Genomic DNA, 25,715 nt, shown 5'->3' with positions numbered 1-25,715 from the left:
TGACTTCCTTCACTTCAAATTCATCCTCTCTTTCTGCTCTGCCCTGTCCCTCACTAAACAATCCTTCTTCAAGTCGCTCCTCTCTTCTCAGTCCTCCAACCCCCGCCGCCTCTTTGCCACATTCAACTCCCTCCTCTCCCCCCCCCTCCCACTGTCCCGCCTTCCCTCTCGGCATCTGACTTCGCCTCCTTTTTCTCCTCCAAAATTGAAGTTATTAGACACAACATCTCCTCCTCCCACCCCTCTCCCCCCACTTCACCTCCCACCATCAACCAGCTGTGGTCCTCCTTCATCCCCACATCAGGTGAAGAAGTTCGCTCCCTTATTCTTTCCTCTCCACCCTCTACCTGTCCTCTTGATCCCATCCCCTCCCACCTCCTTCGCTCTCTCTCTCCTACTGCCTGCTCCTACCTCGCACACCTCTTCAACCTATCACTCTCCTCTGGTGTTGTCCCATCCTCATTCAAACACGCTCTTATCTCCCCTATCCTTAAGAAACCCAATCTCGACCCCACCTCTCTTGCTAACTACCGCCCTATCTCTCTTCTTCCATATGCCTCCAAATTACTTGAGCGGATTGTCTGCAGCCGTCTCACCAGACACCTCTCTGACAACTCCCTCCTTGACCCTCTCCAATCCGGCTACCGCCCCCTCCACTCCACTGAAACAGCCCTGGCTAAAGTTACCGATGATCTCCTATCAGCCAAATCCAAGGGTCACTACTCCATACTCATCCTCCTTGACCTCTCCGCGGCCTTCGACACCATGGACCACCCCCTCCTACTGCAAACTCTTCTCTCACTCGGCCTCTCTGGCTCTGTCCATGCCTGGTTCACCTCATACCTTGCTAATCGCTCCTTCTCCGTATCCACGTCTGGTTCTTCCTCCACCACCTCCCCTCTCCCTGTTGGAGTCCCTCAGGGCTCTGTTCTTGGCCCTTTACTCTTTTCGCTCTATACTTCCTCCCTTGGGGCTCTCATCTCCTCTTTCGGTCTTCAGTATCACCTATATGCTGATGATATTCAACTCTACATCTCTTCTCCTGATCTTTCCTCCTCCCTCCTCTCTCGTGTAACTGACTGCCTCTCAGCCATCTCATCCTGGATGTCCTCTCGCTTTCTTAAAATTAACATCTCCAAAACCGAACTCATTGTCTTTCCCCCACCCAGGCTCCCTTCCCACCATGACCTCTCTATCGTTGTTAACAACTCCACTATCTCCTCTGTCACCCAACTCCGCTGCCTAGGTGTCACTCTCGACTCCTCTCTCTCTTTTGCCCCCCACATTCAATCCCTTGCCCAAGCCTGTCGCTTCCAACTCCGTAACATTGCCCGCATCCGTCCCTTCCTCTCTCAAGATGCCACCAAAACTATCATCCATGCTCTCATCTCCCAGCTCGACTACTGCAACCTCCTCCTTACTGGCCTCCACTGCTCCCGCCTTGCCCCCCTCCGCTCTATACTCAATGCGGCTGCGAAACTCATCTTCCTCTCACGCCGCTCCTCCTCTGCCTCCCCTCTCTGTCTTTCCTTACACTGGCTCCCCTTCCCCTACAGAATCCTTTTCAAACTCCTCACCACCACTTACAAGGCTCTCTCTCAGTCTACTGCCCCTTACATCTCTAACCTCCTCTCCATTCACACTCCCGCCCGCTCCCTGCGCTCAGCCAATGATCGCCGCCTCTCCTCCACTCTGATCACCTCTTCCCACTCTAGAATCCAAGACTTCTCCTGTGCTGCCCCCCTTCACTGGAACGACCTCCCTCGCTCCATTCGTCTCTCACCCAATCTGTGCTCCTTCAAGCGGGCTCTTAAAACTCACCTGTTAAGGCCTACCAACCATCCACTTAACCTCTCACCTCTTCTGGTTCTCCCCTGCCCCCTTTCTCTCTCCCCGTTGCTTCACTGGCTCCCTTATGTACCTGATTCTGTTTACCCTCCCTTAGGATGTAAGCTCGTATGAGCAGGGCGCATCTTCCCTCCTGTCTCCATACCTGTTCTTCCACTCCGTCTCTACTGTATCTGCCTGCCTGGAGTTTCTGAAGTACTGGTACTTTGTGTTTATTGTTCTGTACTGTCTTACCCTGTATAGTCTACTGTTTGTACCATGTACGGCGCTGCGGAAACCTTGTGGCGCCTTACAAATAAACGATAATAATAATAATAATAATAATAATAATAATAGTATAATGGTCACTAGAATACAGTCTGTATTATATATAGTTCACAAGTATGCTCTCTGTATTGCACAGATGCCACTAGAATGTGTTCTGTATTGCATAGAGATCAGTAAAATGCCTTTTGTATTACATATATATGACTAGAATTATCTTTGTATCAGTGGTTGAAGTGGAAATTTAGAAGGGACGGTATGAAAAATATAATGGGAATGTTAGGGAATGGAATTTGATAGTTTTACAATAAAGGCAGTAGAAGTGGTGGTATGACATACCACCATATACTGGCCCACTTCAATCACTGCCACTAGAATGCCATATGTATCATATACACATACATTTCTTGGCTATCTCTACCTATTGTCCCATGTCTGTCCACCGTCTTGACACCCTTGTACGTCTGGTCATATATTTTGCAGCACCTCGCGTGATTCCCCATAGCATTACTCGCACCCATCTGTGCTACTTATATGTATTACACTATCTATTTGTTACTTGCTTCTGTACTTGGCGCTACGGAACCTGTGATGCTTTATAAAAAATAATATATAAACCACACCCACATGAGACAAACCACACCTGCATTGTTTTAGTCAGTCCCATTTTCCCATTGCAGAACACTGGTAGAAAAGCCTGGGCCACTTGTGAGTGCTTGCCCCCCCCCCACTAAAAGTTGCCAGCATCCCGAGTTCAACTGTGCACAACACTTCAGCTAGAGTTGGTCTCTGTGGATACTGAAAGAGCTGGGGCCCCATTGCCTGGGTGTGTGCTTAGACATACCTGTCCATAACTACCATTCACTTATGTGAGAGATCAGCGGTTTAACAAAAGTGTGCAGGACAAGTGTTCCATAACATAAATAGACTGGGAACCACCAGTGCTTTTTTCCCATTGAACGCTGGGAACGGCTTTCCGGGACCTTTTTTTTTGGCTTTGCGGCGGCTTCTCCGCCGGCCTTTAACACACAGAATAAAAAAAAAAAAAAGTAAACAATACCATCTGTCCGGCGCGGCCGCGCCCTCCTCCCTTCTCTATTTTCAATGGCTGTCGGGCGTGACGTCATCACGGAAGTCGCGCCCGACAGTCATTCACGGAGCTGTGAGGAGCAATCAATAAGAAGAGGAGCGCTGCGACAGAAAAGAAAACTGAAAAGAAGTGAAGAGGAGAAAGGAGGCAACAGAAAGCAAGGTAAGTTAGAAGAAAAAATGGGGCGCCGTTTAAAAGAAAGTGGTCAGAAAAATAAATGGTGACAAAAAAAAAGAAAAAGGCCAGCATGAGAGGGGCGGGCACGGGGCACGGCATAAAAACTCAAGGGGGACCAAAAAATGATTAGGGGCACTGGCACAGGATGAAAGCTGAAGGGGGACATACAATACATATAATACATTAAAGGTATGTTAAGACATGAATATAAAAAAAAAAATCATAAAATATTAACAAGATGTGAGTTCCACCAATTTTTTCTTTTTTTAACAAAAAAAGCACTGGGAACCACTGTACTAAATTACTCTTGTATGTCTTTGCAAACATTTCTGATCTCAACACAACTGTTTTCAAATGAGTCTGGATGACAAAGTTTTATTTTTAATATTTGAAAACTTTATTTTTTTTCTCAAATGAGCACCAACACATTGTAAATGACAGAAATAATGCACTTTCCTCTAATACTGAATAACTATGTACATTTACACGAAACATGAAAACAATTACATTTATAAACAAATGAAACAAAAAAAGAACATGACCTGATAAACATAGAAGCAAAAATAAGAATGAGACATTTTGTAAACACAAAAGCAATACACACAGGTATTTGATTCTTATTTCTTGTAAGATAAATTTGAATTTCTCTTACCTCACAACTGAATTACATTTGTAAAGAAGTTTTACAGGGAGGATAGATTCCACGTTAAGTTGCTACATGCATGAGCCTCACAAATCCCCTTTCAGCAATCATTTCAGAAAACATCACAATGCTTAACATAGAAATAAATTCATTTTATCCCTTTGCTTCCTCTCTCTCATTTCCATTAATAACAAAACTTGGTCTCCCCTTGATAACATCATCATCATCAAAAGTGGTACTCATTGTATAATAGAAGTCATTTTATTATCACTATGTGATGTGTTACAGATAGGAAAGCTGCAGGGACTGAAAACCTTAATGAACCTACTGACAGTTAACTATGTGCCTTCTTTCCCTATCTCACATAAGTGTTTACTGCTTGTCAGTGCCAGTTGAACCAGCTGTTGCCATTAGCATTGCCACGCTTGATGAGGAAATGATCTTTATCACCTGTAGCTGTGAATGTGTAAAATGGAAAGGGTCAATTGCAGAGATTGAGTCATAGCAGCCTCCCAGATAAAGTTATCAAGACTTTCATGGTGGGCTTAAAGATAGCACTTCCTGCTAGCATAATAGCGAAAGTGTAGGTCCTGGAACCATGTCTGTTAGCGAGATAGATTTCCCATCCCCTGCCGTCTTACGGCGCCATTACCTGGAGCATTTTAAAATCAATGAATATCTCCCTACAAGACAGAGTTTGCACAGATGTATATGGGTTTAACAAGTAGTAGTCTTTTCACTGCTCACTAAGCTTGCATCAATAATTCATAATAGTAATTTGGTGATTGGCTTTCAATTTAATAACACAACCAAAGGTTATCCTTCACTTTAAATCTGTCACTAGCAGATTCCAACCAGAAAAATGCAGCTTCCAGAATCCTGAGTAGTGTCCCATGGAAGGTAATGGTCAATTCAGCTTCCCAGTCACAGCAGAGTGCTTCACCTGTCAAATCACTGCACTCAGCATTTTGATAGCTGAAGCGCACAGAGGTGATTCTCATGTGACCTGGAAACCACATTTCTTTTGCACTTCTTGGGTCAGTGTTCACTCTTCTGAATGATGCATATTTCTGGCTGGTTAGAAACACTGTTCATAATCGCCTGTGTTAAAATGTAAACAAAGATGTCACAAAAAGACAATTTCTAAATTAGCCATCATGTATTTTAAATAATGTAAAACAGTATAATAATATCCAATTAAATGTGCCATTTTATGGGTGAATGACAGCTTTTAGCTTAAGGAAAATTGTCACATCCTCACAATTCATGGGACTGGGAGGGCCTGAATTAATAATTTACCATTTCATCTAATAGTGTCGGGTTTAGGGGAGCAGGAACAAACCCCACAACTGTGCAATACCTTTTCCTCTATGAAAATGGCAACATTTGAGCTACACACATTCAGTACAGTTTGGTGTGTAATATATCATCTTAGCAGCATTAGAACACCTTAAATAAAGATTACATCTCCCTAAAGCTTTATGAATTTACATGTTTAACTTTGGTTAGGACACCCACAATTAAATAAGAAATATAACAGACTGGGGCAGATACAAAACAAATAAAATAACCCAGTTTTTCTTTTTAAGTTGACTGAAAGATGAAAACAATGAAGCGCAAATCACATAATGTGTGATGCAACTATACATGAAGTAGAACATGAAAACTAACATTGTACTGGAAGCATGGTATTTATTATTCAGGCTGATGGTTAGTTCCAAAAAAAACAAACAATAAAAAAAGAAAAACTTCCACACTAACATTCTGTGATGTTGGTCCACTGAACAACTAAAATTATTCCAACAACCCAGTTAAATGATTCATACATGGTAACTGGCCCATATTTTCAACCATAAAAGAATAACCTAGTTTACACAGATCAGTAAATTATCATGTGCACAATAGCACAGGGTCTGCCTCTCCTAATGAGGTTATGCCTTAGCAAAACTACAATTGTCTATAGGGCAACTTTATCCTGACTTATTAATTCTCTATTATGGGCCACATCAAAAAACACGTTTAAAATCAAAATAACTTTCTAGTAGAGAGTAGAAACCTCCAATCCAGCTTTTGTATATATGCTATTGTTTCCCCCTAAAACTTCTGGCCATGGGCATATAGGTATTAATAGCTCTGGTAAAAGTTGTTAGGACTTTCAGTTTTAGTACAGGATTCATTATTTTAAGCTCTGAATGTGGTGAATGCAACACAAATGTGATGTGGCTTAAAGGTCAAACTTCAGAACACCTATGGGAAGATACACTGGCTGATTTCAGCTTGTGATAAGCTAAATGAACTAGACATGAAGTTCAGCAGTCTTTTAAACATGTCCTTTACATGCCCCATATAAGGTAGTCAATGCTGCAATTGCCCTAACAACAATTTTACCAGTGCAAATGGTTGGAAAACCCACTCAAGTGGAAAGAAAATTAATTTTCTTTCACATCTCCCCTACTTTTCTACATATGTTTTACTAGTGCTCCTGAAGGACAGGATATTGGTGCCCATGGAAGGCCCCATAAAGGTTGATAAGCACTTACAGCCCTTATAATGAATTAGGGAGAGGCTTCATAATCTTTAAGTACTTGAAGTACTGTTTTATTTGTATAGCAACTCAATGGATAATCCTTTCAAGATGTTTGTGTTTGAAGACAGGTCTCACACAACTCAAGCATTACAATTACCTGTTATCAGATGCTAACCACTACAATTTTCCAACTGGCAGCAAATGTGAAAATCAGTTACTGAATTTTGGCAACTACTATTCAGAAACAATGTTTGGCTACTGAATGTAATTTTTAATTTCAGTCTATCAGCATGTAATTAAGTTCTATTTTCTATGGTCGCAGCAATACAGTCACATCCAATATCACAATACCAAGTACAATGCATACACAAAAACAAATCAGGCTTGATGAATAATTTGTAATTATGGAAAACATTAGTCACGTCTAAAATCTAGTTTTCAGCGATCAACAAGAATCTCTGTCTGGCCACAACTTAGCCAAGTGCCTTGAATCATTAAGAAGGTCCCAATATGATTGGAAATGTCTTTGGTGCTGCAGTGTGTATGATGTGACACGTCTGGCCCTCCTTATGTCCTTATGATACTGATTCACTGTTGTTTTGGCATGGATCTTAAATCCTGCTTTTGATTTAAAAAATAATGGATAAAAGTTCTAATTTAATATAGCGTTATCATTAAATATGTGTGGGCCAACAAAACAGAGATAAGATAGACCTCAGAGCAGCGTGAAAGTAGCAAGGTTTAATGTTAGGGAGATACTATTGTACATAAGGTCAGGAAAATATTAATGTAGCTTAGACCCCCCTCCCCATTCCCATGCTAGAAAAGCAAAGAAATGTTTCTGTAAAACAGTATGTCTAGAGACAGACATTTGTGTTAAACAGGGCAACACTGTTAGTGGTTGTTAAATGAATGTGTATGACATGCAAGAATGTTACAAAGTAACTCTGTGTTTGTCAGTTTGCTGTAAAGCAGATATCACATGGATTCTACAGAATTACAGATTGTACACCAATGTGGCTTTGTCTAGGTTTCACTGTTGAGAGGAAAATGTGTGTTAAGTATATATTTTGTAAAAACCGGAGTTATTTTAGAATTATTATTAGTTTATTTCATTGCTCCATTTTCATGTATGTTTATAATGATTCATCTCTCACTTAACTCAAATAAGTGTATATGTACTCTGTATACGGTGGATGCAGCCTTTTTTTGGACTGAATCAATGCAAATGAGAGAACAACATATGAATTCACCCTGAACATTTTTTAGTCATAGTCTATACCACCATGCCTCATGGATATTGGTTAGGACCAGAAAATGGCTGCATCCAATGTATGTAGGCCACTTGTCCACTTTAAAAACAAAACCATTAATACGTGGCTTTCATTTGTCAGTTTTTCATTGTTCTATTAGATTGTGTTACTGTTGAGCATGAATAAAATGGTGAAGCTTTCCAACACTTGCACTGAACAGAGTAGAATACACTCAAGGCAGTAATTTTTTTGAAACCAGTAATTTAATTTACATTACCCACTCCTCAGGAAACCGTGTTAGCTAAAGCTATAGGTATGCAGTTCATAGCATGTTTAGATTAACAAATGTATATAGTCCAGAACAATTTGCATCAGGCAACAGGATGGCTTTGTGTTACATTTACAAGCACAAGAAAATTATGTAAACATGAGTGTGCTCATAGACAATAACTTACATTTAGTGCTGAATTCACATTGTTCTGGATGATGTATTTGCTATTATTTCATTATCCCTGTCCCACATGTGTGATTAGCTTAATTATTATTTTAGAGCAAGCAGAATTAAATTGTGCTTGATAAAAGCTAATTCCACATTTGTAATAATATCTTTCTTTAAAATGGGGAGTAGAGTTTCACTATTTTGCTTAACTCTGGAATAGGAAGGATGGGGAGGGCAAAAATATTGTCTTACATTCTTTAAGAAATCAGAAATGCTCTGTACATGATGCAGACTGGAGCCAGCGATACAACAAATAACATTTTATAATTAGCCATTTCAGCTTTTTGACCAATATCAGCATCTCTTTGGAAAATAATAAGGATGGGAAGTGTCCTTTGCCATTAGTGAAGAAACTGATTGGCACTACCGAACACTGCGCTATGTTTTGACAAATGTGCAGTGGAAATTAAGGTAAGAGTGATGCTTGTGTTTTAGATGTCCTGATCTATGTTTAGGGGCATATTCAATTGGTGGCGTTACTCGGAAAAGTAACGCGGCGTGCGCACTATTACAGTCATTATGGTAATAGGGCACGTAATTACCATTATTACGGTACCTTTAACGCTGGATTTCAGGGAGCTGAAATCCGACTTAGAATTACCGTAATAACGGTAATCTTTTTAACGCCGCGGGAAACGCCAACAATTGAATATGCTCCTTAGACTGTTAAAACAGCTCCAAAGTGACAATCTTTGTGACCATTAATGAAGAGGTGACAACACTGTTGATGAGGATTGTAGTAGCATTCACCAAAACAATATCTTGTTAAAATAGTTTGATTGGATAAATTACCATAAACCCTTTTCACATTTCTTATTCTACATAGCCTCAGACTACAGAAATTCACTTAACTGTCTCAACGCATTTGTGATTTGTCAAGACATGCAAGTTACAAAACAATACCAGATGATCAGAAATAGAGATAAGAGGTAAGGTGTCTGATATTCATTACCGTATATGAATGCTACAAGTGAAAGGGGTATACTTATGTGCAATATGTCCATTTAGAATGGTGAGGATTTGTCAAAACCCATGTACGCCTCGGGGCTGCAACAACTGATATCAGCACAGAATAGATAGCAGTATTTTAGTGGGGAATGAAGTTATGACACTACAGTAAAGCTCAAGGTTCATCAAACACTGAAATGTATACATTCTGCACAAGTGTATCTTCATTCAGTTGAAGAGATGTAAATACTATGCTACAAAAAAGAAAGCAATAAAAAAAGCACTTTCTTAATAAGTCCATGTCTGTTACACTGACAGCTAGTGTATAACAAAATGAAAAATTAATGCTTTGGTTTGCCTTTTAAACTTGCTTTCTATTTCAAAAGTACATCTAACTGAAATATAGAAGAATGAATTTGCAATCAAAAGGATTTAAACAAAAACAAACAAAAAAAAACAAAAAACTTATAGCCATAAACTGGGACCAGGGATGATTGTCCTAAAAGCTTTCTTTTTGGGGGATATAAATTGCCGGAAAACAATGGTATGGACAGTTTACCATGTCCTCCTCCACTCCAATGCTACATAGTAAAACAAACATTTGATTGGGAAACAATGCAGCATATATACACAGTATTGGTTGTCCTAACACTGTGTGCTTCCCTCCACCTTTCCTATTTGTAAAGAGAGGAAAGTCAATATCTCACCCCCCAAAATATGATCTCCCTAGCCACCAATAGTTTGCGGTTCCATTCTGGCCTTAAAGATCAATCTCATTGCACACAGTTACTGGAAAAAGAAAAAAACTTTTCAGATGTCTGTACCATGACAAGCCATTCTGGAAAAGTCGCAGAACATCAACAACTAACCATCCTAATTTTGGCTTTTAGAAACAAAATTGTGAAATACAAATTGTATGCTTATTACAAAAAGTATTGAAAAGGATTCCTTTTTATCCCATATTGTCAATTACTTTCAATTTAAAGATGTGATTTGCATTATTTTCTCCACATTTTCATACTTCCTCATTAATAATCTATTACACACTGGCATAAAACCTTCTCCTATGGCATACTACCATAACAGATGAAAACATATTGTTGTCACTAGATGTCCTTCTTCCTCACAGCTCCACGGAGAACAAGCACTGCCAAACTTGGTACTCCCTGCCCAACACCTACATTATAGCATCCAGGACTCTGTTCAGCTTTCAGCAACAGTGCCAGCATATAGAAAGCAAATGTAATCTTGACTGTTCATGGTCTATACATTTGCTATGATGTGCAAAATACAATGGGAAACCAACGGTATACGGAAAATTCTATTTTCCTGACAAAGTCCTGTATTTTTTTTTTTTTTTAAGGTAGACAGGCCAAGGGACATATAATCATGAACACCATGACTACATCATTGTACTATATCAACTGATTTTCGGGAGCAGTAGTACCAAGTACAGCACCAGAGCTAAACAGGGAGGACGGCCCAGCTTACGCATATTTCTAATCGTTTTTTGGTTTGTTTGTTAGCTTTTAAGCTACTTTGCTCAAGTTAATCCCAGACATCCTCCAAAAAGAAAGCAGTGAGGTGTTTCTCTGGTAGGAAACAGGACATCATCATATGTTCCTTCCTCTATTCATTGACTACACCTCCTTCCTGCTCTACAACACGACCCACAGTGTGCCACTTTCTTTACACTTGTTACACACAGCTTTAAATCAACTCTAACAGTAAAAGAAGTGACTGGGCTATGAGGCTCCTGATGCTTTTCTTTAGCCAACTCTACAAAAGAGCATAAGGCCAAGGGCAACTCACAAAAGGGATACAAAGCAAAGAGACAGAGTGTCAGAAATTTAGAGGCCATTCACCAAGAATGATGGATTAAGGGTGAGAGGATGTTCCATGCGGTACAGCCTCTGAATCATATGAAACCAAGCACTCAGTTACTCGCTCATTCCAAGGAGAACACGTTCAGTTGGATGTTCTGTTCAATCCCAGCCATTATCCTTGATCATGTGAGCTAATTCAATGATGTATTTTCCTTCTTTATACTTCTGGCTGCTTTCAAAAGCATGTTCCTAGCGTAAACAGAGAAAAACAGGGTTACTAATATGGAGTACAGACCATGTGTAATGTGTACATTTTATATTCCATTTACATCTTTTAGTATTGCAATATTACTTACAATATAGTAATAGTGACTCTCATTTATAAATGTATATTACAATGTTTGCCTAGTGACTGATTCAACTTGGCCCTAAGAATTAATACTACATTTATCATTCTGTTATGGTATCAGCAATGCCATAGCAGAGTGATAAGCGTAGATGGTCTCCTGCCTCACATAATTTCTGCGCTTTAGCTGGGGGAAGGAAACTACCATTATCCATAATGTATGCATTCATGAAGAATAAATAACTTCTTATATGATATTTAAAAATACATCAATATTAGGATTACAGGTTCATGTTAATAATAAACATTTTCCAAGTCAGCAAATATATACAACAATAACTAAATAAACTAAAATGAGATGTTTTGATAGCTGCTCTTTCTACCAATTTACTAGGCAATCACTTTTGATATTTAGAAAAGCCTGTCATAGTCTCAGAGATATTTACAACAGAGTCACATTATTTAGTTGCAACGCTATTACATACTTACATATTTCCAGCCCAATGTGGTTTTGCAATTTTCACAGTAAATGTCTGCTACAGCGTGGAGTCCCGTAAGTAACACACGCTCTTCTGCAGGCCCACAACCAACATTAACACTGTGTTGAGACAAAAAATTATTTTTAAAAAAACAATGCAAAACAAGCAATGCATACTGCACTGCAAGAAAAAAAATGTCATCAGAATGGGCAGCCTTTAGCACTGAATGCATACCTGTCAACAGAACACATTTTTCCGGGACAGTCCCAAATTTCAGCAGCCAAAAGGAGTGTGATCTGCTGGAAACTGAGTGTACCATCATCATCGGGAATGGTCAAATCAGAGTCACTATATATTTTATGCAGAAATTTCAATTGGGTACGTTGACACATACGGAATTATATATATATATATAGATATTTTGGCCACTACTACTAACCCCAGTATGACATGATCATTTAATATGGGCATTATGTGAAATTAGAATACCCATACTTCATTAAACATAATTTAGAATAAAAGCAAAATACTGAGAATTGCATCTAGTGTAGTACACAATTTTAGAAGGCAACCTTACAGTTTCTACAGAATCTGGGACTAGGCCTTGAAATTAGAGCAAATACAAGCCTTGTAGCCTTTTTAGCATTAATTAATTTTTATTCAAAAAAACATATGTGCTTTAAAAGAATGTGAATTGATACCCTACTTCAGAAAACCCTTGTTTCCTCTTGTTGTGGAGCTCCAGTGGGAACTCCACCACTGTGATTCTTACCCTCCTTGATAGCAGCCACTGGCCCATACTATTTCAGAGGACTAGATCTTTCAATGGTATTTAGATTTCTATGTGTGCAGAATGTGGAAGTGACACCTGCTATATTAAAGACACGACCGAGGAATTGATTTCCATACTGTTGCATTGTGTTGTCACTTCTGGGTGCAGGAACAGCAGGTACTAACACTGGAGATAGCGTGTTGTTTCTGGTTCCTCCTCCTGCAGGAGGAAGACCAGGAATTCTATCACCAACAATAAGTCCGGCCAGGGGTGTCACAACAGTCCTGGCAGCGCCCATGCAGCTGCTGTACAGCTCGTAGGCACAAGAGATCTGGCGAGATTCAGGCCCATAATAACATATGGGGTGCTTCAATGCCCATGTTTATTAGTCTAGGGAACGCTGCACTTTTATGTTGTGTTTTCCTGCATGTAGAAAGGTGCATAATTGCTTAATCATGGTTAATTAGCGAATGGTAGTGGCTAAAGTTTCGGCCTGCTTTTTACACTATTCACCAGGGGGTAGGTGCTAACAATAACTCAGGTATCCACACACTGGGAGGACACAGAACAATGGGATATCAGGGCAAAAAAATCCAGGCCTGTCTGCTTGGCATGATCTGGCATCATCTATCAGGTAACGGTGGCTATTCCAGGAGAGGAACCCACTGATTGTTACCCTGGCGGTACAGATATTGAACATAATGTAGACTAAGGTAAAAAAAAAAAATTACATCTCTTTAGCCATTAACAGGAAAGACATTTTATTGTCACTAACAGAAACGTTGGACTTCTGAGAATTATATAAAAGTAAAAAAGTAAATTACATAAACCAACCCAGCTTTTCCATACCTGGAAAATTTAAAGATTGCGTGCTTGTTAATAGATATTAAAGCATCCTTATTTATGTATTTAATGTAAAAAAAATTGATTTAAAAAAAACAGTATGATAACTTATAGAATTTAAGAGTTCTTGTATTTTATATAACAATTTTTTTATGCATCCTGATGGGACCTCACATTGTAATTTAGACTTTTGTGTGTCTACGTACCGCAAGTATGATTTACCCAGATTTAAATGGAAATGTATCTTGAGACCTACTTGGATTTGAATACGGGTGGAACTACGCACATGTTCCGTTCTCTTTTTTAAAACTTACATGCAAGTTGCGTTCAGACTTGAAATGAGACCCAGTGGGAACTTGGAACAAGCTTTCACAAGTTTATAGTGGAACAACCTCACTTTTTAGTGATAGATTCCTAGGTCAAATAATTGCTGCTAACCAAATACAATTAGAACATTTTTATACAGTTTACAGCTATAAATAGAAAAGTTTCACTCCAGTGGAAAATGAATGAACAAATATTCAGAGAACAAATGTACAGGTTCTACTTGGCATTCTAAAAGCAGTCCAAGAAATATTGCACTAAAAGAAATACTCACACAGAATTGAATAGATAAGCTCGACCTTGACTTCCTTGAAATGACTGTAAAACAAAGAAAATACAAATTACAAATGTATTTCTTGTTCTGTTATGAACTTATTTTTGTAACAATAACTGCTTTTTCTTGTTCCTTTTTTTTACTTCTGCATTAGTTGTAGTAATAGTAATGTGGTTACTGTCAAATCCCCTGTGGGAAGATCCCTATTGTTTTGCTTTAGATTGTTGGAAAGTAACAGAAGGTCTATAATTAGAATATCAAAGGAGACCGCTCTTCTCATCACACTGCTCTTTACCTCTTCTTTTTTTATTTGCAGTTTAAATGAGCCAACCAAGAGACAGAAAGGAGCAAAATGTAAAAGGACAGTGGAATCTAGTTGTCTTAACAAATAAAATACATTAATGTGCTTGCCATGTAAAACAAATAAACCAAAATATGCAAACATGTTTGATTTCTTTGGAGAATAATGCACTTGTACAAAAGGTTTACCTATCGAATTGGCTTTTTGTGGTTTTGTCATTTAATTTTTTTTATTTTTTACCCAGTGCACAAGAGCAATGAAAAAAACCCAAAAAATAAATAAAAAAAGCTTGTTGAAAGCAAAAACAAAACCTTGTACAATGTCCTAATTTTTAACAGAGTGATTAAAGTGTATAACATGCTACATACCAAGGGGGAGATTCAGTTCCAAAGAAAAATATTGCAGAAATATTCCTAATTTTTGCTCTCGCCCCGTAGAAAGAAGTACGAGAAAGAGCAGATATTGTTACCGTATAAACTTTAAAAATGCACAGCCCAAATGAATTTCCCCCTAAGTGTTAAAGCTACATACAACCAAAGGCAGAACTACCGTAATTGTAGGAGGTGCAGTTGCTACGCAGCCCGAACCAGTTGGTGGGAATTGTAGCAGCTGTACTCCATTTAACTATAGTAGTTTCACTTTTGAGCAGTGCCATAGAAAATGTGTGTGGTGGCAGGGTGAGAGAAAGGGGTGGGGCAATGGATGTTGTGGGCCTGAAACGCTTTTCTGATCATGTCCCTGTCTGGCTCATGCTTCACTGTGCATGTGTCAGCATCCACACATACTCACAAGTGCAGAACACGACCAAAATCACCTCCTAAGTTTTGCTAATGGCCCCTCAATTAAATGTTACACACCTGCAGGCACTTGGTGTGAAGCAAAGCAACGTTTGCGTGTGTGTACAGGCCCTTTCAGTTATATCATTTTTTGACTATCAGCAATAAAGGAGGTTCAGCATGATTTTAAAATGCATGTTGAACGCCTGATTTTAATTCCTGTGTATTGGGCTTATAAAATAGAGCTATAAACCAAACAAAACTATATAAACAGAAACATACACTAAACACCAGTAGACACAATGTATGTTCACAAAGAGTAAACCAGCAGTGCATAGAACAAAATAACAAGAGTGAAGTCATGATTTACACAGGGGGATTCTACATTTCCCTTTCACCAGCATTTTCATATTATCTGTTTATGCATATTTACAAAGTTATTGTGTCTTGCAAGTCTACAACTACTCTGTCTGGCAAAAAAAAAAGCTAATGCCGGGACTTCTGCAGTACTAAAACACAACACATTAGCTCTGTCTTCTTAATTTAAAACACCCTGATATGGAATTCTAGGCAACTGTAGCCATGCACTGGACTATTAAAATATGTACAGGTAGGAACATAATAATACAATAATAAAATACAAGGCTGCTGAAAATACCTGGGGGGGGGGGGGGGGGGGGGCAGTTGTGTGCATGCAAGGTACTTACTGCTGGTCCTAAAACAAATTTTGCACCACATAGATAGGAACCCATGTAATGTACTCAAAGACACCAGATAGCCATAAAAACAGATAGCAAATATGTGGTGTTTGTGTTTACACTGGAAAGCAACATAGTATAGACAGTACATAGCACCCAAAGACAAGATATGTGAAATGTGTACACAGTAATGAAGTGCAAAAGTGCTCAGTGTACATTGTGTAGAATGCATGTGCTCACAAATGCAATTTTCAGGAAATGAAGCTAATTTTCAGGTTGAGCTATGAAGATGGATGGGTATTGGGATGATTGGAGTGTGACCTAATTTGCACCAATGTTCCATTTGGGAATGTTGGCGGTAGGCAGGCATCTAAAACAAATAAACCAAAAAATATTTAATAGGAATATTAAATATGTAATCGTAATTACATAGTACACAAAACTCAAAAGAAAGATGCATGCACACAGTATGCAATAACAATGTAATATACTCTGTAGTACATTGTTTGGGCACCTATCTAATATATTGTGCACAACAAAAGACACAGCATAAGTATAAACCATATCAAATGTAATTTCCTGAGCGATATATATAGTATGTGTACACACAAATCTATAAGCACATTATACAAGGCAATCACATATCAGGTAATCTGAGGCATATGCTCTAGGGATGAGCGCGCTCGGATTTCTGAAATCCGGGTATTGGCGCCAAATTCAAAAGTGAAACTGAGGCTCTGACTCATAATCCCGTTGTCGGATCTCGCGATACTCGGATCCTATAAATTCCCCGCTAGTCGCCGCCATCTTCACTCGGGCATTGATCAGGGTAGAGGGAGGGTGTGTTAGGTGGTCCTCTGTGCTGTTTAGTTCTGTGCTGTTTAGTTCTGTGCTGTTTAGTTCTGTGCTGTTTAGTTCTGTGCTGTTTAGTGCTGTGCTGTGCTGTGCTGTGCTGTGTTCTGCAGTATCAGTCCAGTGGTGCTGTGTGCTGTGCTCTGTCCTTCTGAGGTCAGTGGTGCTGCTGGGTCCTGTGCTGTGTCCTGTTCAGTCCAGTGGTGCTGTGTCCTGTGCTCTGTGCTTCTAAGGGCATAGTTATTTCCCCACTATTCCCAAGTTTTTAAAAAATAAAAAAAAAGTAAAAAATAATAAAAAATTTAAAAAAAAAAAAATATATAATAATTATAACCAAATTTGCAAAACCAATCCAGCATTATAAGTCCATTGGTACTGCAATATTACCAAGTTCACACATTCTGCAGTATCAGTCCAGTGGTGCTGTGTCCTGTGCTCTGTCCTGCTGAGTTCCGTAGTGCTGCTGGGTCCTGTGCCGTGTCCTGTTCAGTCCAGTGGTGCTGTGTCCTGTGCTCTGTGCTTCTAAGGGCATAGTTATTTCCCCACTATTCCCAAGTTTTTAAAAAATAAAAAAAAAGTAAAAAATAATAAAAAATTAAAAAAAAAAAAAAAAATAATAATTATAACCAAATTTGCAAAACCAATCCAGCATTATAAGTCCATTGGTACTGCAATATTACCAAGTTCACACATTCTGCAGTATCAGTCCAGTGGTGCTGTGTCCTGTGCTCTGTCCTGCTGAGTTCCGTAGTGCTGCTGGGTCCTGTGCCGTGTCCTGTTCAGTCCAGTGGTGCTGTGTCCTGTGCTCTGTGCTTCTAAGGGCATAGTTATTTCCCCACTATTCCCAAGTTTTTAAAAAATAAAAAAAAAGTAAAAAATAATAAAAAATTAAAAAAAAAATAAATATATAATAATTATAACCAAATTTGCAAAACCAATCCAGCATTATAAGTCCATTGGTACTGCAATATTACCAAGTTCACACATTCTGCAGTATCAGTCCAGTGGTGCTGTGTCCTGTGCTCTGTCCTGCTGAGTTCCGTAGTGCTGCTGGGTCCTGTGCCGTGTCCTGTTCAGTCCAGTGGTGCTGTGTCCTGTGCTCTGTGCTTCTAAGGGCATAGTTATTTCCCCACTATTCCCAAGTTTTTTAAAAATAAAAAAAAAGTTAAAAAAAATAAAAAATTAAAAAAAAAAAAAAAAAATATAATAATTATAACCAAATTTGCAAAACCAATCCAGCAGTATAAGTCCATTGGTACTGCAATATTACCAAGTTCACACATTCTGCAGTATCTTGTGCTACATATAATGGAGACCAAAAATTTGGAGGATAAAGTAGGGAAAGATCAAGACCCACTTCCTCCTAATGCTGAAGCTGCTGCCACTAGTTATGACATAGACGATGAAATGCCATCAACGTCGTCTTCCAAGCCCGATGCCCAATCTCGTAGTACCGGGCATGTAAAATCCAAAAAGCCCAAGTTAAGAAAAAGTAGCAAAAAGAGAAACTTAAAATCATCTGAGGAGAAACGTAAAGTTGCCAATATGCCATTTACGACACGGAGTGGCAAGGAACGGCTTAGGCCCTGGCCCGTGTTCATGACTAGTGGTTCAGCTTCACCCACGGATCTTAGCCCTCCTCCTCCTCCCCCCCCCTACAAAAAATTGAAGAGAGTTATGCTGTCAGCAACAAAACAGCAAACAACTCTGCCTTCTAAAGAGAAATTATCACAAATCCCCAAGGCGAGTCCAAGGGTGTTGGTGGTTGTCAAGCCTGACCTTCCCATCACTGTACGGGAAGAGGTGGCTCGGCAGGAGGCTATTGATGATGTAGCTGGCGCTGTGGAGGAACTTGATGATGAGGATGGTGATGTGGTTATTGTAAATGAGGCACCAGGGGGGGAAACAGCTGATGTCCATGGGATGAAAAAGCCCATCGTCATGCCTGGTCAGAAGACCAAAAAATGCACCTCTTCGGTCTGGAGTTATTTTTATCCAAATCCAGACAACCAATGTATGGCAATATGTAGCTTATGTAAAGCTCAAATAAGCAGGGGTAAGGATCTTGCCCACCTAGGAACATCCTCCCTTATACGTCACCTGAATAACCTTCATAGTTCAGTGGTTAGTTCAGGAACTGGGGCTAGGACCCTCATCGGTACAGGGACACCTAAATCCCGTGGTCCAGTTGGATACACACCAGCAACACCCTCCTCGTCAACTTCCTCCACAATCTCCATCAGATTCAGTCCTGCAGCCCAAGTCACCAGCCAGACTGAGTCCTCCTCAATACGGGATTCATCCGAGGAATCCTGCAGCGGTACGCCTACTACTGCCACTGCTGCTGTTGCTGCTGTTAGTCGGTCATCTTCCCAGAGGGGAAGTCGTAAGACCGCTAAGTCTTTCACCAAACAATTGACCGTCCAACAGTCGTTTGCCATGACCACCAAATACGATAGTAGTCACCCTATTGCAAAGCGTATAACTGCGGCTGTAACTGCAATGTTGGTGTTAGACGTGCGCCCGGTGTCCGCCATCAGTGGAGTGGGATTTAGAGGGTTGATGGAGGTATTGTGTCCCCGGTACCAAATCCCCTCGAGATTCCACTTCACTAGGCAGGCGATACCAAAAATGTACAGAGAAGTACGATCAAGTGTCCTCAGTGCTCTTAAAAATGCGGTTGTACCCACTGTCCACTTAACCACGGACATGTGGACAAGTGGTTCTGGGCAAACGAAGGACTATATGACTGTGACAGCCCACTGGGTAGATGCATCCCCTTCCGCAGCAACAGCAACAGCTGCATCAGTAGCAGCATCTACAAAATGGCTGCTCATGCAAAGGCAGGCAACATTGTGCATTACAGGCTTTAATAAGAGGCACAACGCTGACAACATATTAGAGAAAATGAGGGAAATTATCTCCCAGTGGCTTACCCCACTTAGACTCTCATGGGGATTTGTGGTGTCAGACAATGCCAGTAACATTGTGCGGGCATTAAATATGGGCAATTTCCAGCACGTCCCATGTTTTGCCCACACCATTAATTTGGTGGTGCAGCATTACCTCAAGAGTGACAGGGGTGTGCAGGAGATGCTTGCGGTGGCCCGCAAAATTGCTGGACACTTTCGGCATTCAGCCAGTGCCTACCGCAGACTAGAGGCACATCAAAAAAGCTTGAACCTGCCCTGCCATCACCTCAAACAAGAGGTTGTGACGCGCTGGAACTCCACCCTCTATATGCTGCAGAGGATGGAGGAGCAGCAAAAGGCCATTCAGGCCTACACAGCCACCTACGACATAGGCAAAGGAGTGGGGATGCGCCTGAGTCAAGCGCAGTGGAGACTGATTTCCGTGTTGTGCAAGGTTCTGCAGCCATTTGAACTTGCCACACGAGAAGTCAGTTCCGACACTGCCAGCTTGAGTCAGGTCATTCCCCTGATCAGGCTGTTGCAGAAGCAGCTGGAGAAAGTGAGGGAGGAGCTGGTAAGCCATTGCGATTACAGCAAGCATGTAGCTCTTGTGGATGTAGCCCTTCGTACGCTTTGCCAGGATCCGAGGGTGGTCACTCTTTTAAAGTCAGAGGAATACATTCTGGCCACCGTGCTCGATCCTCGGTTTAAAGCGTATGTTGTGTCTCTGTTTCCGGCGGACACAAATCTACAGCGGTGCAAAGACCTGCTGGTCAGGAGATTGTCCTCTGAAGAGGACCGTGACATGCCAACAGCTCCACCCTCATTTTCTTCCACATCTATGGCTGCGAGGAAAAAGCTCAGTTTTCCCAAAAGAGGCACTGGCGGGGATGCTGATAACATCTGGTCCGGACTGAAGGACCTGCCAACCATTGCAGACATGTCTACTCTCGCTGCATTGGATGCTGTCACAATTGAAAAAATTGTGGAGGATTACTTTGCTGACACCATCCAAGTAGACATGTCAGACAGTCCATATTGTTACTGGCAGGAAAAAAAGGCAGTTTGGAAGCCCCTGTACAAACTGGCTCTATTTTACCTGAGTTGTCCCCCCTCCAGTGTGTACTCGGAAAGAGTTTTTAGTGCAGCGGGGAACCTGGTCAGTGAGCGGCGAAGGAGGTTGCTTCCTCACAACGTTGAAAAAATGATGTTTATAAAAATGAATAATCAATTCCTCAATGAAGTACAGCACTGCCCTCCAGATACTACAGAGGGACCTGTGGTTGTGGAGTCCAGCGGGGACGAATTGATAATGTGTGATGAGGAGGAAGTACACACTGTAGGGGGAGAGGAATCAGAGGTTGAGGATGAGGACGACATCTTGCCTCAGTAGAGCCTGTTTAGTCTGTACAGGGAGAGATGAATAGCTTTTTTGGTGTGGGGGCCCAAACAAACCAATCATTTCAGTCAAAGTTGTTTGGTAGGCCCTGTCGCTGAAATGATTGGTTTGTTAAAGTGTGCATGTCCTATTTCAACAACAGACCTCTCAACTGCAGCTCATCCCTCCTCTGCGGGGATAATGTCTCCTGTGCTCTGACACGTCACTCTGTGTACTCTCAGCCTCAGGATCTGACACTACAGCTACCATGCCTCTTGTAGCAGCCCTCACTCCAGGGCCTCTTCCATGTGCAGTGTCCCCCTCTCTCTTGGGTTCACTATAGTGGCATGGAGTTCTCCCCCTCATCCAGGGCACACATTCCTTGCCCTGGCTCAGTCACCACGCTCAGACTTCCAGGCAATGCTGGGGGAGCCTGGGAGCTTCCACCCCAGGTCCCCAGCTACAACTCTCCTCTCCTGTGTCTTCTCTCTCTTTCTGACACTTTAAAGATCGTGCCTTTAAATGAAAAAGTCAGTCTTCATTGCACGACTATGTGCAAGTGCAACAGGGACATTTTTTTGGGTTTACAAAGTCAAACAATAACACTACGACCCTGTCTGTCTGGGGTCTGTCAATGACGAATTGTCTGGAGCATGTTTGGAGGAGGTATTGTGGCCCCGGTATCAAATTGGGTACCGGGGCCACCCCACTATGCAGTCCAGATACTTGTTTGGTGGAATTCCGACACATGGAGGGTTTTTTAATTATATTGTGGCCTCGGTACCAAATTGTGTACCGGGGCCACCACACTACGCAGTCAAGATACTTGTTTGGTGGAATTCAGACCAGTTGAGGGTTTTATTATTATATTGTGTGGACCACTCTATCTATACCACACTACAACTCTATACCACTCTATTTCCTACTTTAATTCTATTTAATTCTATTTCCTACTTTAATTCTATTACTAATTAATTAACATAAAGAGGAACAAAAAAAACCAATTTTACCAAAAGTATAATATGACTTAGACTTACAAACACTACACTTGAAAGATCGTGCCTTTAAATGAAAAAGTAAGTCTTCATTGCACGACTATGTGCAACAGGGACAGTTTTTTTCTTTACAAAGTCAACTAATAACACTTGGACCCAGTCTGTCTTTAACATACTTGATGGGATCTCAATGACGAATTGTCTGTAGCATGTTTGGAGGAGGTATTGTGGCCCCGGTATCAAGTTGGGTACCGGGGCCACCCCACTACGCAGTCCAGATACTTGTTTGGTGGAATTCTGACACGTGGAGGGTGTATTTATTTTATTGTGGCCCCGGTATCAAATTGGGTACCGGGGCCACCCCACTACGCAGTCCAGATACTTGTTTGGTGGAATTCTGACACGTGGAGGGTGTATTTATTTTATTGTGGCCCCGGTATCAAATTGGGTACCGGGGCCACCCCACTACGCAGTCCAGATACTTGTTTGGTGGAATTCTGACACGTGGAGGGTGTATTTATTTTATTGTGGCCCCGGTATCAAATTGGGTACCGGGGCCACCCCACTACGCAGTCCAGATACTTGTTTGGTGGAATTCTGACACGTGGAGGGTGTATTTATTTTATTGTGGCCCCGGTATCAAATTGGGTACCGGGGCCACCCCACTACGCAGTCCAGATACTTGTTTGGTGGAATTCTGACACGTGGAGGGTGTATTTATTTTATTGTGGCCCCGGTATCAAATTGGGTACCGGGGCCACCCCACTACGCAGTCCAGATACTTGTTTGGTGGAATTCTGACACGTGGAGGGTGTATTTATTTTATTGTGGCCCCGGTATCAAATTGGGTACCGGGGCCACCCCACTACGCAGTCCAGATACTTGTTTGGTAGAATTCTGACACGTGGAGGGTTTTTTAATTATATTGTGGCCTCGGTACCAAATTGTGTACCGGGGCCACCACACTACGCAGTCAAGATAGTTAGATGCGTATCATAGATAAAGTACATTCAGTGGTGTGGGGCAAATTGAAAAATATTCAAAATGCACTGACATTATCAAAAACAAGAGGTTGTCACACGCTAAAACTCCAACATGTATATGATGGAGAGGATGGAGGAGCAGCCGTATGTGTAGTGTAATGCAGACCTGTTGAAGGTTTTTTATATATTTTATTGTGGTGCCCAGTGCCCACTCCTCTAGGCAGTCCAGGTACATTTATTGGTGCGATTCATAAAAGTTCAGGGTTTTTAATATATTGTGGTGACCCACTCCTCTACGCAGTCCAGGTACATTTATTGGTGCGAATCAAACAAGTTGATGGTTTACTTATTATATATATTGTGGTGACCCACTCCTCTACGCAGTCCAGGTACATTTATTGGTGCGAATCAAACAAGTTGATGGTTTTCTTATTATATATATTGTGGTGACCCACTCCTCTAGGCAGTCCAGGTACATTTATTGGTGCGATTCATAAAAGTTCAGGGTTTTTAATATATTGTGGTGACCCACTCCTCTACGCAGTCCAGGTACATTTATTGGTGCGAATCAAACAAGTTGGTGGTTTTCTTATTATATATATTGTGGTGACCCACTCCTCTACGCAGTCCAGGTACATTTATTGGTGCGATTCATAAAAGTTCAGGGTTTTTAATATATTGTGGTGACCCACTCCTCTACGCAGTCCAGGTACAATTATTGGTGCGAATCATAAAAGTTCAGGGTTTTTAAGATATTGTGGTGACCCACTCCTCTACGCAGTCCAGGTACAATTATTGGTGCGAATCATAAAAGTTCAGGGTTTTTAAGATATTGTGGTGACCCACTCCTCTACGCAGTCCAGGTACAATTATTGGTGCGAATCATAAAAGTTCAGGGTTTTTAAGATATTGTGGTGACCCACTCCTCTACGCAGTCCAGGTACAATTATTGGTGCGAATCATAAAAGTTCAGGGTTTTTAATATATTGTGGTGACCCACTCCTCTACGCAGTCCAGGTACAATTATTGGTGCGAATCATAAAAGTTCAGGGTTTTTAATATATTGTGGTGACCCACTCCTCTACGCAGTCCAGGTACAATTATTGGTGCGAATCATAAAAGTTCAGGGTTTTTAATATATTGTGGTGACCCACTCCTCTACGCAGTCCAGGTACAATTATTGGTGCGAATCATAAAAGTTCAGGGTTTTTAAGATATTGTGGTGACCCACTCCTCTACGCAGTCCAGGTACAATTATTGGTGCGAATCATAAAAGTTCAGGGTTTTTAATATATATTGTGGTGACCCACTCCTCTACGCAGTCCAGAAAGATACCTTTTTGCAACGTTTTGGACTAATAACTATATTGTGAGGTGTTCAGAATACACTGTAAATTAGTGGAAATGCTTGTTGTTGAATGTTATTGAGGTTAATAATAGCCTAGGAGTGAAAATAAGCCCAAAAACTTGATTTTTAAACTTTTAATGTTTTTTTCAAAAAAAATCCGAATCCAATACCTTAAATCCGAACCGAGACCTTTCGTCAAGTGTTTTGCGAGACAAATCCGAACCTCAAAAATAACGAAAATCCGGATCCAAAACACAAAACACGAGACCTCAAAAGTAGCCGGTGCACATCCCTAATATGCTCATATCTAATTCAGAAAGATACTTCCACAAATACCCAGATACATTCGGGAAACAATACAATAAATCTTTGTAAATAGTACCTTACGCATCACAACAGTGTGTGTGTAGGTAATCCTCAATATATGCAATGCAGAGATTAATCTAAGAACTTTTTCTATGGGATAACTGATTTACTTGTTTAGAAATAACTGAAGTGCTATAGCTACAAAGAAGTCTTGACTTGACTTGGCCCATCGTTTTAAACCGATTGACCTAATACATTGTGCCTACTCAGACAGATTAACAATAGGAAAGCTAAAGTGTATGTGCCCTTGCAATAAACCTTGTGTGGTCTAATCTGCCTACGCTGCTCAGTGGCACGTTCCATTGTATTAATTATGAATGACGACAAGTGTGTCAGCAATTGTATTTTGAGATTACATTGACGCCAAAAGTAAAGGGGAAAAAATAAAGAAAAAAAGTCTTTCAATTCTTAAGCCATCCACTACCCTCATTGAGTGTCATATTGCATATCTTTCTTCATCATAATAATTATATATATTATATACACATAAACACACACTTACTTATTTTGACAAATCTATACTCCTCCTATGGAAACATGACTTATTTTTTTTTTTTTTTTTTAACCTAATCAATGAGAGAAGGTCTACTGTGTGAGTATGGATTTCATTTAATATAAAAAGTGTAGTATGGCGACATATAGAGTACAGTAGTACTAGAGAGTAAAGCGTGATGTTTGTACAGGCTCAACATGTCCTTGTTGTGTGTGTGTGTGTTTTTGGGTATGTACATAGAGGAAAACCTCTCTTTGAAATAAGAAAGCATCATGGCATCAAACCCCAAGATTGTAGAACTTATAGATAAGTCCACTAAAATGTTCAAAATGTTGTGCTATAAAAACAGAAATTCTACTTACGGGGGCAGGCAGTCTCCCTGCGAGTCTCTTGAGGGCTCCAATGGCGGAAAAATGCGCTCCTTTTTAAAATATACAGCAATTTAGTCAATGCTCTGCCCCCCACCCCTGTGAACTTCCTGTTTTCTGTGACGTTCCACAT

The 25,715-nt window shown here is 40.7% G+C and overlaps 1 protein-coding gene across 3 annotated transcripts in view; it reads right to left on the bottom strand.

The window, feature by feature from the left end:
• Positions 1-7,580: 7,580 nt before the first annotated feature.
• YPEL2 (yippee like 2) overlaps positions 7,581-25,715 on the bottom strand; it is a 60,791-nt gene continuing 42,656 nt past the window's right edge. For all 3 annotated transcript variants that reach the window (XM_075195290.1, XM_075195288.1, XM_075195289.1), the window contains 3 exons: positions 14,114-14,157; positions 11,911-12,019; positions 7,581-11,324 (listed from right to left, as the gene is read on the bottom strand). In XM_075195290.1, coding sequence (XP_075051391.1) covers positions 11,235-11,324; positions 11,911-12,019; positions 14,114-14,157 — 243 coding nt within the window. In that variant the 3' untranslated portion in view covers positions 7,581-11,234. The remainder of the gene's footprint in view (positions 11,325-11,910; positions 12,020-14,113; positions 14,158-25,715) is intronic.

Source organism: Mixophyes fleayi, chromosome 2 (genome assembly GCF_038048845.1).
Source record: "Mixophyes fleayi isolate aMixFle1 chromosome 2, aMixFle1.hap1, whole genome shotgun sequence".
In the NCBI taxonomy this organism is placed as follows: Eukaryota; Metazoa; Chordata; class Amphibia; order Anura; family Limnodynastidae; genus Mixophyes; species Mixophyes fleayi.
This window is presented reverse-complemented; position numbering and strand designations above follow the sequence as displayed.